This window comes from Nelusetta ayraudi, unplaced genomic scaffold (genome assembly GCF_046127955.1).
Source record: "Nelusetta ayraudi isolate G7.1 ecotype Tasmania unplaced genomic scaffold, CSIRO-AGI_Nayr_v1 ptg000071l, whole genome shotgun sequence".
Taxonomy (NCBI): Eukaryota; Metazoa; Chordata; class Actinopteri; order Tetraodontiformes; family Monacanthidae; genus Nelusetta; species Nelusetta ayraudi.
Window position 1 is genome coordinate 2482382 of NW_027466121.1, and position 15937 is coordinate 2498318.

The following is a 15937-nucleotide window of genomic DNA, read 5'->3' on the forward strand; positions in this document are numbered from 1 at the left end:
AAACCTGCAGTATGTTGATGCCTTAAAATTAGAAGTTAATTTTTCGACTTCGGAATTTTATTAAGTATTCGATCCTCTTCCTGAGCTGATTAAGCTTCCTCGTTAATTGAATTTCACCTGCGCTGCACTGGAACATACCAAAAAAATTAGATTTGGCCCATATATTGTTTTAATGTAATGCCAAACAAGGTTACGTTTAGAAGTGGTTGTCAAAAAATTGCTAGAAACTCAATTAATATGATAGTTTTAAAAAATTGTTAAAAATTGTTAATGGCTATAATGTGTGGATAGAATAGTTTGTATGGTTATGTGCAGGCAAACAAGAAAATGGAAAGAATCGAGAAACTCTTGACGCATTCCGCCATGGACAATGTGCGGGGAAATAACCCCGTCACTGGCCGTTATCAGAGCAGGGAGCAATACTCTTGTCACCTTTTGTAAATCGTAAAACCGTGACGGCGACATTGTGCTCATCTCTCCAAGCGACGCTATGGGGTTTTACAGTCACTGCAGTGAAATGGCCTCTTTTATTTCTCATGAGTAAAAAAAAAAAGAAAAGTCGTATCATCACCTGTGAGGAGCTTGCACCTGTTGCGTGCTGATGAGTGTGTGGCTCATAAATAACAAGCTTTGAATGCACAAGTGAGGGGCTGTCAGGAAGAGATACAGTGTGCAGCGGTTGGAGCTGAAATTGGCTTCCAGACAAGCGTTTCACTTTATTGTTTAGGAATGACACCGGAACAGACTTTGCTGTGATTCCGCTGCTGTTACGGCTGTTAACCGAGCGTTGCAGCAAATTCAAGTTAGGCAGAGGGGAGCGCAGTTGTCATTGCGTATCAGAGGCCGACCAGCTCAGCTCAGCTCAGCTCAGAAACAGTGAAATGAAATGAAAGCGGTGCTTAAGAGCATCTTTTTGTTTAAGCACACACTTAATTTCTCCACTGGGACACACCAGACAATTTCCTACTTGTGGTTTTAGGTAAGGTAAAAAGTGTATAAGGTAAATCTATTGTTTTATAGATAGAATGATCACAGTAGCTCTTGAAGTTTAAGTTAAAGAAAACTGGAGATAACCGGTCCAGTTGCCTCTAGCTTATTTTTACTTTTAGAAAGAACTTTTTTTAATTGTGGTTTCAGTTGCTTATTTCCTTTAGACAGAGGGTTCCCCCCCCCTTTTTTAAATTGCAATGTTTTGCATCATGTACATATAAATAAAGCATGTTTTCTTGTTGTTAGTCTTGCTCTTGCTGTTGTCATTTTTGTGTTTTTTTGCGTGGCGCAGATTGACAGTTAAGGTCATGCAGGAGTCTCCATGGACTGTTGTGTACCTCGATGACAGTGTGATATCGATAGGAGAAGGAAAAGAATGAAACCTCGTAGAAACAAGGCAAGCGAGGAGGGAGCGCAAGCAGGGTGGAGACTGAAGATGCTGAGATTTTCACTGGCGGTGAGCAGCAGGATTGGGGCCTGAGCGTGTCCCAGGGGTGGCTGAGCTTCAGTGGCCTTGGAGATGAAGCAGAAGCGGCGAGAGAGGGCCGAGAAGGTTTTTGGACACGTGCGGGGGAGAGATACTGGACTTAATGGGCAAAGGTTGCAAGATGTCGATCCTGCAGGGCTGCAGGGGGAAACAGGAAGAGCAGAGAGAAGGTGGGACACGGTTGGTGTCACATCAGACGGGGGTAAAGGAGAGAGTGATGCGACGTGATCCAGTGAGGTGACCCCCCAGAGGGAGAAGGAGGCGGAGTTGAGAAGCTCAGGAGCTGGAGCAGAATCAGGAGAGATAAGAAATATTTCCAATGAGTCTTCTGATCAGACATCCTGGAGTTCTGGGAGGAAGTAAGCTAGGAGACTCACACGGCATTAGATGTGTGTGTGTGTGTGACTGTGTGTGTGTGTGTGTGTTTTCTCTCTAACTATTCCTCCAAAAATCTAAAACCCAAAGGATATATATATATATATATATATATATATATATATATATTTTCCTTCTTGCAGCCTCGTTCGTCTGTCGCACTTCATCGCCTTACTATTCTAATGATGGAAGGTCACTGTTCAGGGCAGATGTTTTTATCCCCGTCAAGTCCTTGGATGATTTAAAGTGGCGGCGATAAAACTCTTACAGTTGGAGCAGGAGCTTCGGCTCTTATCTCCGGAAGCGAAACTCGTCACAGTTCGCCGTGTTGACACTGTCCTCACTTCTCTTCCCTCTTTAGTCTCTCATTCTGTTTCATTCGCCTTACTCCCGACTACACTTTCAACTTTTCCGTGTCCGTGAGTGTGAAATGTCCTCTTCCTGCGGGACCTTAACACCCATTTTGATGTGCAGTAGCTTCAGCATAAAGTAAAACTCTTGAATCTCGTGTGTGAGCTTCAAACTCTTTTTGCCAATTAAAAAAAGAGACTAATTCTACTAAATTGCCTTAGTGTGTTTGATAGGAGAGAGTGGATGGACCGTCAGCTCACGTATGATAAAAAAACAGCACTTTTAATTCCCCCGTCGGGGCTCAGATTAAAAGGTTTTCGAAGTTTAAACCCCGACTTTCACCGCAGAGAGCGAAGAGTGAAAGAGTGAAAAAGGGTGAGGAAGACGGAGGAGGGTATCCAGAGTGAAGGGCACCAGTGTTATTTTTTTCACACGTCACGTTGTGCCTTGTGTGTGTGTGTGTGTGTGTGTGTGTGTGTGTGTGTGTGTGTGTGTGTTTGTTTGTTTGTTTGTGTGTGGGTGTGTGTGCGCGTGTGCTCTGCCGGTCCGCCGTTAGAATCCCATCGACCATCAAATGAGATGAAGGGGCTCAGAGAGATTTTGGCTGGGAGATCCCGCCAGGAGAAGCTGCGCTGTGAGGTGTGAAGACGCGGAAAAATAGAGTAAAATATAAACACATTTGACTCTGGTTATCAAATGAAAAATACCACCGATGTAATTGGTCACCCTTCAAAACTCGACGTCACCTGAATGAAAAGCGCTGATTTGTGTCCTTGCAAAGAAGTGCTCCTTTACCATCCTAACCCGTCAAACACGAAGTCCCTCCAAGGCTTCCACCTCGTCATCTTTTGGATTTGCCTCCCAGGTTTACGAGCGAGGGACCAACGTGGAGCAGTTCGTGACCCGTTTCCTGTTGAAGGAATCGGCCAATCAGATACAGTCCCTGCTGAGCTCCGTGGAGAGCGCCGTGGACGCCATCGACGAGCAGCACAGCCAGTCGGGGTGAGGCGGCGGCGGCGGCGGCGGCGACGCACGCAAGGCTGCGTTCATGTGTTTGAGTTCTTCTTGTGAAAGTGCGCTCTCTCTGGAATTTCACATCTTCGTCCTCCTCCTCTTCCTCTTCCTCCCTCATGCAGTCATCTACCCGCCAAGGTGAGCCCGCGCATGTCAGGAATGCGCAACGAAAACATCGTGCCCGTCTACCCTCCGAACAACAGAGTCGCCGCCAAGGAGGCCGTCAGGACCATCAACACTGCTTCAGGTGACATTCAAGCACAATCAGAAACACGCGCACATATACTGTAAGTGGTGAATGCACAACAGCACTGAACAAAAGGACTCGGGGCGTCTCAGTGTCCAGGTGATTCATCTTATATTGCAGCTGCCATGCTTTTAGTGGTCTGGGGGTGGAGGAATCACTGGCGCACGATAGGTTGCACCTTCACACACACACACACACACACACACACACACACGCACACACACACACACACACACATGCAGCGTACCAGCTAGCATGACTTGTTCTGCAATGTGTCACTTCCCGCTAATGAGGGACCTGCAAGATGTCACGTCGCTCGCAGTAAGTGGGACAGCGCACCTGTCTGAACACCTGAGTGGCAATTAACACAATGAACACGATGCAACAAGAAACAACAAACATCAGGCAGAGCAAAATTTAAAATTTCAGTTGTTGTTTTTTTTTTTCATCATTTTTGTTGAATTTAACAAAGTAAGTCATGCATCAACCTACAGAAGACGACTGTTGCCCGGCGGCAGACCTGCTATTTTCCAGAGCTGGTCTTATCACTGGGGTTCCGTCCCAAAATATCAATATTTATGTCAATCTTCTTACACTGACTTTCACAGCCCATACCTTGATTGATTTATTTTTTGCCATTACGGTGAACACTGGACTGACAACGTATCTCAAAAAAGTCGCCTCCCAGCAAGAAAGTCGCGTGTTCGATTCCTGGCCCTGAGGCAAATTGGAGTTTTATTTATGTGACCCTGGAATAAACGGACACCTTGTCCAGGTTGTGAGACAGCTGGGACAACCCCCCCCCCCCCCCCCCCCCCCCCCGACCCTGTGCAGGAGGAGCAGTGGCAGCGAAATGAAATAAAATGTGGACATTCTAAAAATTCAACAAGGGCACTCGCAGCTATACTGTAACCCAGCGCAGTGAATCAATTCCACCTTCCTGTGTGTGCAGTGTGACAAAGGCTTAGACCAATCGACCTAGTTCTCAGTATACGTGGCTTGGCTAACCCGCGCACATAAATGCAGTGGCTGTGTCGCTTTTATATTTTATCTATGAAGGAAGAAAAAAAAAAAATCAAAGCCAGAAATGTGAAAAATGTCCGTTTGAGCGTACGAAAAATAGCAGGTGAGGCCAAAAAAAAAAAAAAAATTGTCACAGCCACACTGTCAAAGCGCGGTACTGTGAATCTATTACATAATGCAGGGTTTTTAATTAAGTGTGCCAAAGAGTGCAAGAGGAGAGTAAGCCTCTTAGAGAAGACAGAACACAGACAAGTTGAGAAGGGATTCTCACTTTAAGGCGTTGCAGGAGGCCTCATTATTCTCTCTATGATTTCCTTTTTGTTCCGTGTCGTCCGCCAGCGGCCGGCAGTTAACGCCGCGGCGCGGGCTCGCCTTGACACGCGGCAACCTCTGGAGGAATCGCTCAATAAAGACGTGACACTGTGGAACTTGTCACGACACGATGGATATCAGTTTATGGCCTGCGCCGACGTTGGGGAAACAAGAAAATAACGCGCCCGATATTGATGGGGGTACGGGCAATGGGGGGGGGGCAGGAGGCCAAAGGGCGGAGGGAGCCGCCATCAATCATTCCTCACTCCGCGCTGTCGCTCCACAAATGTCAGAGTCGGAGGCGTTCGCCGCCGACGTTTTCACGCTCGGTGTGTCGTTGGCCCACAAAGGTGTCACCACCTGAAGACGGCCAAGTGACACACTGACAAAGTGCATCAGCTTTTTACTTTTTTTTTTTTTAATTCAATTATGTTTTTATTTTGGAGCATTAAATAAAACCCAAGCAGCCGAAGCTGCTTCTTTTTTAGCCATTTCTCTCGCAGAGCGTTATATTTTTCATGAGTAAAAACCAAAATCCTGTTTTCCTAAATGTTAAAACTGCAGAGCTCTAAAAAAAAAAAAAAATGTCCCAAGAGATATTAGACACCCGAATGCAACACCCTCTCGTTTGTTCCGCCATCGGGCAATCCCGCAGTTAGCAGCAACGTATCACAGCTCATGAGGTAATTAAGCCCATCACCTCGTCCTCACTGCATGTAAACTTATTTCTTGAAACCCCGAGGAGAAAATGGCAAATAAGTCGATCGCTGACAGAAAAAAAAAAAAAAGAAGAAGCAGGCGCCGCAGTGATTACACATATGAGTGCCGCAGAGCAAACGGATACACCCAGTGGAGGCGTTGTCAAAGTTGCTATTGATTTAATGATTGATTGGCAGGGAGGGGCAATTGATCTTGGCTGTTTTAATACACAAAGTAATCGACTTGTAGCCCTCACAGGCACTAAATTTGAGACACTTCAATGCGGTAAGATGAGCTACTCGCTGCTACGCCCCCATGTTCCAAGGTCGGCGCACTTTTCCTTGGTCGTATATTATCACACACGTTTAAACACCCTGATTGGGTTTTCGAGTCTCGGTTGCCCCGGTTGGAATTAGTGTGATTGGTTACCGTGATTGGTGCTCCAGCAAGGTTCCGCTGGTTGTTCTGGGAAGCCATTGCTGCTGACGGTCATTGAGTTGTCGTAAATATTCCGACGCTGTTGTCGGTGACGCTTGGACTTGGCATGAAAGGCTCACAACGGCAGTGGTTCTTCACTGCAGACAGCATCCAGCTAATGACAGATTAGTCTGTCTGTGACTACCACTCCCTTACGACGCAGACGTGTGCAATCTTCTGACATTTCAATACCACCCAGCAGACTTCATTTTGCATTGTAACATGGAGGCCTTAAATTATATATTTTCTTTAGTAAATATTTGAGTGTGGAGAACAACATCAGCTGCAGAAACACAAGTCTGGGGACTACACGTCTGTAGATTGATGTCTTGCAATGGTTTTCTCAATAATTGCTGGCCGAGTCTGCACTTTACGTAATAGCCACAACCCTGTCTTGAACTGTTTACCTGCCCGGCGCTCTTTCAAAGTGTTGCTTTTAGCCTGAATAAATAAATTTGTTTTGTTTTGTCAGCCAGCAGAGCGTTGCAATTAAGGAGGAAAGTCGCCGTAACGAGAAAAAAGCTTTTGCTTTTGTTTGTGTTTTTTGCCTACTTCTTCTAAAAAAGGAATAATTACAGCCAGTTCAAAGCCCATATTACATAGTTCTTGCGTGCTTTTTTTTTTTTTTTAGAATCGTTCAAATGCTGGTAAGCACCACAGAAGAAACGCAGGCAAGATTTGTGTTTTGTCATTGATTCATTTCGTCATTGCACACATCCTTATTAACGAGCCACTGAAAAGTATTGTTTCCTCCCACCAAGAACACTGAAAAAAGGTCATTTGTGTTATGTAAGCTAAACAAACTATTGCAAACTATGACATTGTTTTGGTCCAAATGTTAACATTAAACATTTGTGCTGAGCAGCAGGAATAAGTTCAAAGGGAAAAAAGGGGGAAATTGAGGACAAGCGGCCATCGGTGTTTGTGTAACAAAAATGCTCTGCGCGGTTTTTACACTAATGTGAATAAAATGTGTTCAAACACGAGGCGCCATTTTCACTTGAGGTGAACCGGTCACGTGACCACGTACGTCACACCCGCTGACGTGTAAATGCGAAAAAAGTGTTTCCATGACACTTTTGCGATATACCTCAATATCGATAAATCTGAAAAACCACCTCATGAGAGTCAAAACCTTTTAGCCATATTTGAGAGGTTTTTCAAAGTTTAGGTGTTTCCATGACCAATTTATTCTTGCGATATTTCGGTTTTGCACAATTCCAGGGGTAATGAAAACGCAGCTGCTGTCATTTTCTAACCAAGGACTCGAATTGTTGGTCAGCTCAAAATAACTAATGTGATCACTTGTCAATTGTTTGTGTACTCCCGCAAATTATTGCATTTTATCGATCCCAAAGATTTTCCCAAGTTTTGAGTAAAAATATTATGAAGTGAATATGGGATTCCATGAAGCCCGTCACGTTTATGAGGATAGCTATGGTGCTGGCAGCACATCCAACAAGTCCAATGTGTAAACACCGGCGGAAGTTTTGCACAGAAACAGAAATGAAAGCGAAGACTTTGGCTTTCATTTCCATGCTGGATTTGATTCGTGTCGGACCAAATTGCCTCGGTTCAGATCGTCTCACCTCCTGTGCATCATCTGCTCCAATCTCTGATGGCCGCCACGCACTTGCCAACTTCATCAGCAGAAGCGAAGAGCCGCTCCAGGACGGCAGACTGATTCGTTTGGCACACTCAAGCCTTGGCCCAAGGAAGTGCAATATGCTTCACTGGCAGTTATGACACCTTGAAAAGCAGTCTTGCGCTCATTTCCCTGCTAAATAGAGCCCCAGTCATCACCATGTGTCATCAGGTTGGAGATAGATAGATGGATAGATAGATAGATCACATCGTTTGTTCGTTCAGTTTTACATCACCATAGTCAAACATGGTCTTATGTGCAGGGAAAAGTCCAATCGGGTGGCAATGCGCAAACTCTGATCAAGTTTAATTGAGGGAAAAGTCAACGTAGTCCCACCCACACCCCACCCCCGCACGCCGCGAGTGCGAACGCGCTAATTCCTCACACACTTCTATAATTGACTAGGACACATTTTTTTTAAGTCCACCGAGTGACCACTGTGTCTTTAATCGCACGTAGTCTCCATAGTTACACTGCGTGTGTGTCGGTGTGCGTGTGTGCGTGTGTGTGTGTGTGTGTGTGGAGGGAGGTTCTCCTAATTGACTGCCTGTTAAAGCTTTTAATGAAGAGTGGGCTGCCGGTTCTCCAATTAGCTGTGAGGAAGCCATCAGGGGAATAGAAGGGGGTTGGCTGCACGAGAGAGAGCCTAGGTGATGAAGCCAACGAAAATTGGAGGATAGGAGAAACGACAAGGGAGACTTTTCTTCTTTTTTTTTCTTTTCTTTTCTTTTTTTTTTTTTTTTACCTATTTTTGGCTAAAATGTTAACATTCAAATTTGTGCTGAGCAGCAGGAATACGTTAGCATCATCAAAGGGAAAAGGGGGGGGGGGATTTAGGACGAGAACGCTGTTTTCTACACAAATGTGGATAGAATGTGTTCATTGTTATGCACAGAAAAGCATCACAAGCATCTGCGCGATAAGAAACTTTTTCTTTTGAACCATTGGCCTGATTTTCCATTTCTGTCCCCCTGCTTTGTGTGTTTTTACTTTTAAGTCAAGGACTTACATTTTTTTGCCAGTACAAAGTGACTCATATGATCCCTCTCAAATGTAGATGCACTCTCATCATCGCATCATATCGCCATATTTTCACATATGAATATGGCATGGGCTGTTCTCCTGGTGCTGGTTTCATGAGATGGTTTCAGTCACTCTTGATATAAATGTTATGGCTCAATGTAGAACAAAGGATAATAATAGCGCCGCTGAGCATAGTTAAGCTTTAGCTTAAGCTGCTAATGAGACAAAGCTCACAAACACGACAAACAATTCAAGAGGGATTACGTAGCAGCGCCTTCTTTAGTACACGACGTCTGCGTGGTCTGATTATTCTTTGCATAATAACTGGAGTTAACATGCAACAAGGAAAAATGTATAGCTGCGTTTCCATCACGGCTAGAATTGCACAACACCTAAATATCGCAATAAAACCTGGTAATGGAAACGCCTAAACTTTGTTTGCGAAGTTTAAGTGTTTCATAACTGTATGTTATATAAACATGGTTTATATAACATATGATTGCAATATGTTATATGAAAAATATAACATATTGTTTATCCGATAATCCTAAGGCAAAAACACAGGTGAATGCCGAGTGACATGTCGTTCATGGATAAACGGGAGTGTGCATTTGGGTGTTGCAGGTGCAGTGGAGGTGAGGAAAGAAGGTCTGGATGCTCAGATTAACCGCCTGGCTGAACTCATTGGACGACTGGAGAACAAGGTAAAAAAAAAAAAAATGAGCACACACATGCACTCACAGTCAGACACACACGTGCACACGCACAGAAACCACCTCTGATTCTTAATTTATTTGTTTGCTTTATTTTATTTTAGTCGGCTGTTGTTTTTTTTTGTACATCCACGCCTATCGGGACCCATTTCCTTCGGCTGCTGCATGTTGAACCTGTGCATGATTTTTGTATTGAAAAGACAAAACTTTGTCGTCTATAGACTCACAGTGTTGTGACACATCGATGATGTAGTTTGGTTAATTATTGCCAGTCTTTCGGTTGCAGCTCTAACAGTAGTGAAAATATTTGTGAAAGATCCTGAACATATATGTGAGGTGGAGAGTGCTTTTCTGAATCCCAAAGCTGTGTTTTAAGTGCGTTTAAAGGCAACCCTGTGTGGTTGTGGTGTCTTAAATTATTAGAGTGAATAACTACTCAAGAATTACAGATATATTTCAGGGGCGGTGGCACAGAGAAAAAGACAGGAAGCAGATGTGGGTGTAGCAGAGATAAAAAAAAAAAATGTTGAGCTCCTCTCTGGGAGCGACCAGGATGGACAGGATCAGGGGTGATTACATTAAAAGGGACATGAGAGCGTGTTAGATGTTTTGGAGATAAAGCCAGAGATGGTTTGGGCAGGGACAGAGGAGGGAGAGTGAATATATCAGATGCTGTGGCTGGAACTGGCAGGCTAGAAGAAGAGCAAAGCGGAGGAAGAGGACATGAAATCAGCTGATGCGAGAGGAGAGGATGCAGATGATGGGGCGAAATGGAGTCACGTGATTGGTCGAAGGAGGAGAGGAAGATTCTTTTGACTACTATAACAAAGGGACTCACCCAGCAGTACAAGATTATGTCACCAGCTGCTTTTCCATTACAGTTTTTCGCAAGATAAAAGCAGTAATTCTAAAAATTTTGACAAAGTACAATTGCGATTTGCAGGTGTTTCCATTGAATGGTGTGAAGCGCATGAGCCGTAATTCTCGTAAAATCTCGTAAAAGCAATTCTAGGGGTAATGGAAACGCAGCTACTGTTGGATACTTGTGATTGGTGACGCTACAGCAACATGTTAATGGTTGAGCAAAGGACAGAAGAAGAAGACGACCGGGGGGGAAAAAATGGAAAGAAGTAAAGAAGATAGAAGATGGGCGCTCAACAGGACTGAATAAGGGAGTTCGTTAGCACCAAGTGTGGGAGAGGAAGAGATGAAGCCTTGAAGAGAGTGACGCGCGGGGCAATTAAAGAGCCTGTGTCTTAGCTGTGAACTGCGTTTTTCCTCAATGTTTCCTCCTCTGGTAGCAGCTTCGCACACCTCATCCTCACATCCCCGGCCCCGCTTTTTCCCTTTTCTCCGTCTGTGTGCCTCCTCCTCCTCTCGTCTTCCCCTCTTCCCCCTGACTGCCCTGCATGCTGTTCATCCAGCGATAGTGAACATGTGGAGGCTAATGGGGGCCTCAGCGCACTCAGCTGCCTTCAAGGGAAGCACTTTTTCTTCTGCTGACAATAGAAGAACGACTTTAACCCAGTGTAGTCGGTGGCGGGGAGGGGAGGGAGTGGCGGCTCGATCAGATGGTTTTTGTTAACAGAGCCGCGTCTTCACCCGCAGCTCCTGCAAAAGAATCAACTATTAGCCTTTGACCCCGGCTTAGCGCACTTTTGACAAATTGAGTGGGTTTGAGGAGGATTGTTTCAGGCAGTCCAGCTGCCCCCACTTCATAGGGAATGATTGGAGCGCCTTCAGCGAGAGAATTGTCCTGTGATCTTCACGCGTGACCCCGAAGCCACTTTAGAAGCAATTTGGCCTCTCCAAGGTTGACCCATTTAACAGCGGCGGTGGCACAAAGCCGCTCCTGGTGTCTTTTCACAGGTAACTTAACACTGGCGCGGTTGATTTGTGAAGAAAGTTGTTAAGTCATTGTTTATTTTGACAATGCAAAAAGTGTCCAAAAAATGTCTCAAGCTAACAATTAAGACAAGCTAGCAAGGGAAAGGGCGAGGGGTGGCTAAGGCTGGGAAGTACAACTGCACACAAATGTTTGATATAATAGAATAATTTACCTTTTAAAGTGAATAAGTGTCAGACAGGGTTGCATTCTGGGTAAAACTGGGAGGAATTGAATCATAGTTTACAATGCTGGAGCACCAAAAAAATACTTTCGTTCTTTTTTTTTTTTAATCCCAAGTATTTTTATTACATACTGCTAATCATGTATCAGGTTTTGACCTATTTTTTTCTTAAAGGAAAAAAAACAAAATTGTTTGTCCCTTTTTGTAAGTTGTTTTTTTTTCCTACAATGGGAGCGGGAGAAAAGCAAAGGAAGAGGCCTTCTCTGTCAAATTACTGCTACAGACGAGCAGACAGTATTGTGCCGTAATCACATTAAAGCAGAACACAGCTCTGAGCAGGGATTTTGAACGTGGCTTTGTCTATGTCTCTGTTTGGTCTGGTTTTACCTGCACTAAAGCACAAGGCTGGCAGTCGGGACTAATAAAAAAGATGTCATTCTGCGTCAGACTGAATCATGCATCGATTTGCTCGATGAAGAAATGAGTAAAAATGAACATGTCGTTGGTGATGTGTTGTAACAAAGGGTCACCTGAACACACTAATTCCTCCCTCCGACTCAGCAAGACACATCCATGTCACCTGAGTCACTGTGAGTGTGTCAGCGCTGGATCTCCTCCTCACAGTTTGCTCGTCCTTTCGGATACTAAATGTGTCCCAGAGTTGTGGCGTTTGATTGCACCAGGTAGTCTGGTCAGAGTGATGCCCGCACTGAATACCAATGAGCACATCAGGATAGCGGTGTTCTCTTCTTCAGTCGGCTCTCTGGTTCTTTGTGTGAACTCTGTTGTCTGTCTCGGCTGCGAGGCCTTCAACATTTCTCCTAAGAAGCCACAACTGGTATCACGAATAAAAATATACAATAAATAATAAAAGTAATATAGATTAGTCTGGAATCCTATGGTGATAGTGATACAAGCCATCAGTGTCGAACCCAAACTTGGGAAAGTGTGTGTCTGAATTTCAACCTCCAGCAGCTGAATGTGTTGCTTTAGTGCAGGGCGCTGTCCATGGTGCTGAATCCTCCATCCAGACCTCAGAGAACTCTCCCAATGGTTTGGTTGTTATCCATTCTTAAAATGTCAGTGCTTGGATAATCTCCAGCTCTGTTAAAATGCTGGATCAAAAAGAATGCCTTTTTATGCATTCATTTATTCATACATTTATTGCCTTTGAGCATTATACTGTACCAGTCGCAACAGGCACTGGGCTTTATTCATCCATCACGTTGATGTGTTCATTGGCGAGCTTGCGAAAGTCAGCAGGACTCTGCCGAGTCTTACTGTCGTCCTCACCTCATGAGTTTTGATCATATCTGCTGGCAGCGGTTGTCACTGCCGCTGACAGCAGCCGTGTTTCCTGCTGAGAAACGGAGCCTCTTTATTCTTACCTTCGTGTGAAATTGAACTTGTGTGCCAGAACTGACAGCGCATCACAAAAATAGGTTTCGCCGCTCGTCTGTAGAGTCACAGAGTGCAAAACAGCAGTTTGCGGGGAAAAAAACAGTATCCCCGACCATTTTTACCACGATGGGAAGTTAAGAGTTCGCCTCGCCCTCCCTGTGCTGCTATTAATAGCCGCTCGGTTTCATTCTAAGCTGTCCTTTTGGCATGCACCCCCCTCCTCTGTTAACCCTCTGAAAATATCCCCACGCCGAAGCTGTCTCACAATAGCAGCACTGTCCCGTCCCTTCATGCATGTCCACTAACGCCTCCCTGTGTGTGAGTAACCTATGTCTGCTTCTGCATGCGGTTGCAGTAGTCGCTGTAGTTCTGGTTGATTGACTGACACGCTGCTGCTGTACGCTGTTGTTGTGCTTCTCCTTGCAGACGGTCTGGCTCGATCTGCACCAGAGGCTAACAGATACAGATGGCACTGCCAGCGCAGTAAGTAGACGCCAAATGACGAAATGTGACAACGGGCGCGCTCGAATCTGTCTCACCGTGTGACGCAAGACCACCGTTTTTGAGCCATGATCAAAGGTTTCGCCGGTCGTACAATAAAATGTAAAAAAAAAAAAAGGCAAAAAATTGGTGCTTAGCAGCCTTAAAGGTTTGAACAGCTTCCGGTTAGTTTGCCGCAGCTCACCACTGTTTTACTAATTGCTATCAGATTCAGCATTTCTACGTCTGGAGTGAAATACAGTGGGGAAAAGAGTTGAAGAAGGCAATCAATACAGTCAAAAGCTATTTACAGGACTGAGCGCTGGCTAAAGGCCATTAGCAAACTGTCTCAGAGGGGGAGAAAAAAAAAGAAGACAGAGTTATTGCATTTATATAAGCAGTAAAAACAGCCTGTAATGTATGTTGGGCAGTGCTGGAGATGGTGCAGTTCACCGTATCGATCCCTGCTTGTGAAACCAGCTTTGGAAATTACCTGTGCCTGTGTAAGGTCACGCTATATTACATCGGAAAATGCGGCACGCAAACCCGAAGAATTTACCACTTGCATAATGCAGACATAAATAATACACCTGCAACGATTTGTGTGATTTGCAAGTCTAATTTCTATGCTGACACACAAAACACAGACTTTATATTTAATTTGCAGTGCACTCCAAACTAGTAGCAGCTTTTGAGGCAACCCCAGTCTAAGAAAACAGTCAATTTAGGTGGAAGATGGAACGAGAGAAACCAATTTCTTTAAATATCACAACACAACACAACACTGTTTTTCATAAATACTCTCTATTTTTTTGCAGAAAACACCGTAATGCCCTTATAATAATGGCATCACTCAAGACTCTCTGTTATGAGACATATAAATGACGTCACTTCATACCCACTTCCAACCAATGCAAAGCAAACCATACACCACAGTCCTGTAGACCTGTAAACACCTTTTACACTTTTACCTTTACCTCTCTGCTTCTGGACCCCCTGTCTTCCGCCCCAGTAGCTGCTGTGAAGCGTGAAAGCTAAAAGAAAATTGTTCAGTTGTCATGGGTACAGATACAGAAAGGTTATTCTGCTCACATTTAGTTGAGGGGGACTTGGGGGGGGGGTTCAAGTGGTGAGTTGCCTGAAGAGATCCTTTCAAAGGAAACTCTCCTGGAACAGCGAGGAACACACAGAGAGGAAGGTGAGGAAGAGAAGAAAGGGAGAGCAGCTAATTAAAAGCCAGTAAAAATATTGAATGTCAAAGCACTCGGAGTCATTACAACAGGAGCTTTCATGCCTCTCTCGTGCTCGATGGGCTCCCAGCGGTCTGATTTGTATAGCTCGTCGTATTAAACAGCAGAGTGGTGAAAACAGACTGCAAGTTTATCATTTTGATCATATTTGTGTTTTCATAGACCAAGAAAACACTTGGCTTCCATTCCCGCCGTATCTCTCCGAGAGCGGAATCCTTATCAAATGTCTGAAACAATCTGACCATTTGATCTGTTTGGGTACAAAGTTGCCTGAGTGACCTCGGTCACATTTTCTCTACACACTGTTGTTTGTGTTTTTCCCCCAAGCACCCAATACTGACAGATGGACCGTATGTTTAGCCCAACCTCTTGAAATGTTTTGCTGATTTTTTCGAAAAATGCATCTGTTAATTGTACCAAAGACTAATAATCAGTGATGTAGTCTGCGTGATACGCAGGTATACGCCATATAACCACTAGAAAAGGCTCTTGATTACATTTTTTCCATTATAAAGTAGATGACCAGCTAGTTATTAAGTGGCACACCACTTTTACTCACTGGAAGGTTAAACTTAGTCTCTGGATCTGATGTCACTCTCTGCAGTTTCAGCCAGAAAGGCTCCTCAACCCCGCTGATTGAAAGCAAAGCACAGCGTTCTTGGCTCAGGGTTGTTCCTCTTTGTTTCTTCATCCCTTTCCATTTCCTCACTACTTCAATATGTCACCCAGCTGTCGCCAAAACACATGAAGTATCTTAAATGAAACCCCAGCAAGTCGCCGCTCTTTGCTTGCTGGTAACAGTATGTTGGAGTTTGTTATTCTGTCTGGAATTTTAAAAAAATATTCCTTTTTTTTTTTTCTTCATTCTTGACTTTGAGGTTTTGGAATGTGCAAGTCCGGATTTTTCTTCCTTTTCTGTCTCTCTTCTCTTTCACTAACCTTAATGAATTCCAAATGATCCCCGAGCAGCCAACTCCAACATATTTTTCTCTGACAATTTTCAAAAAACGTACATACTTCAACGAGCGTTCACAAACCGCGTCCCCGCTCCCCGGCCTCGCGTTTCTGTTTCAGGAATAAATCACACATCTCGAGGCACACGGCCCATCTGAAGCTGAGAAGAGAGGAAAATGAGGTGGATGCTAATCACAGTCAGGCAATTGCACACTCTTGAGTGTTAACGGTTTTGTGTGTAATATTTGGAGGTTTTGAAGATGAAACAGCGATATGAAGTGGTCACACACACAGCATCTTTCTCTCTCCCTCCCCCTCCTGAGTTTGCCAGTCAGCTACGCCCAAACCAGGATACCTTGTCCATCTTCTTCTTCGTTGGTTTATTTGATGACTTGAGCAGTCGCCCTAATTACAAAATGCGCTGTCA

The 15937-nt window shown here is 44.4% G+C and overlaps 1 protein-coding gene across 2 annotated transcripts in view; it reads left to right on the forward strand.

Moving 5' to 3' along the window:
- necab2 (N-terminal EF-hand calcium binding protein 2) overlaps window positions 1-15937 on the forward strand; it is an 84344-nt gene that overhangs the window by 49854 nt on the left and 18553 nt on the right. The window contains exons 6-9 of one of the 2 annotated variants that reach the window (XM_076042708.1): window positions 3069-3205; window positions 3340-3464; window positions 9268-9347; window positions 13253-13309. In XM_076042708.1, the coding sequence (XP_075898823.1) occupies window positions 3069-3205; window positions 3340-3464; window positions 9268-9347; window positions 13253-13309 (399 nt within the window). The remainder of the gene's footprint in view (window positions 1-3068; window positions 3206-3339; window positions 3465-9267; window positions 9348-13252; window positions 13310-15937) is intronic. The other variant, XM_076042709.1, reaches the window with a different exon arrangement.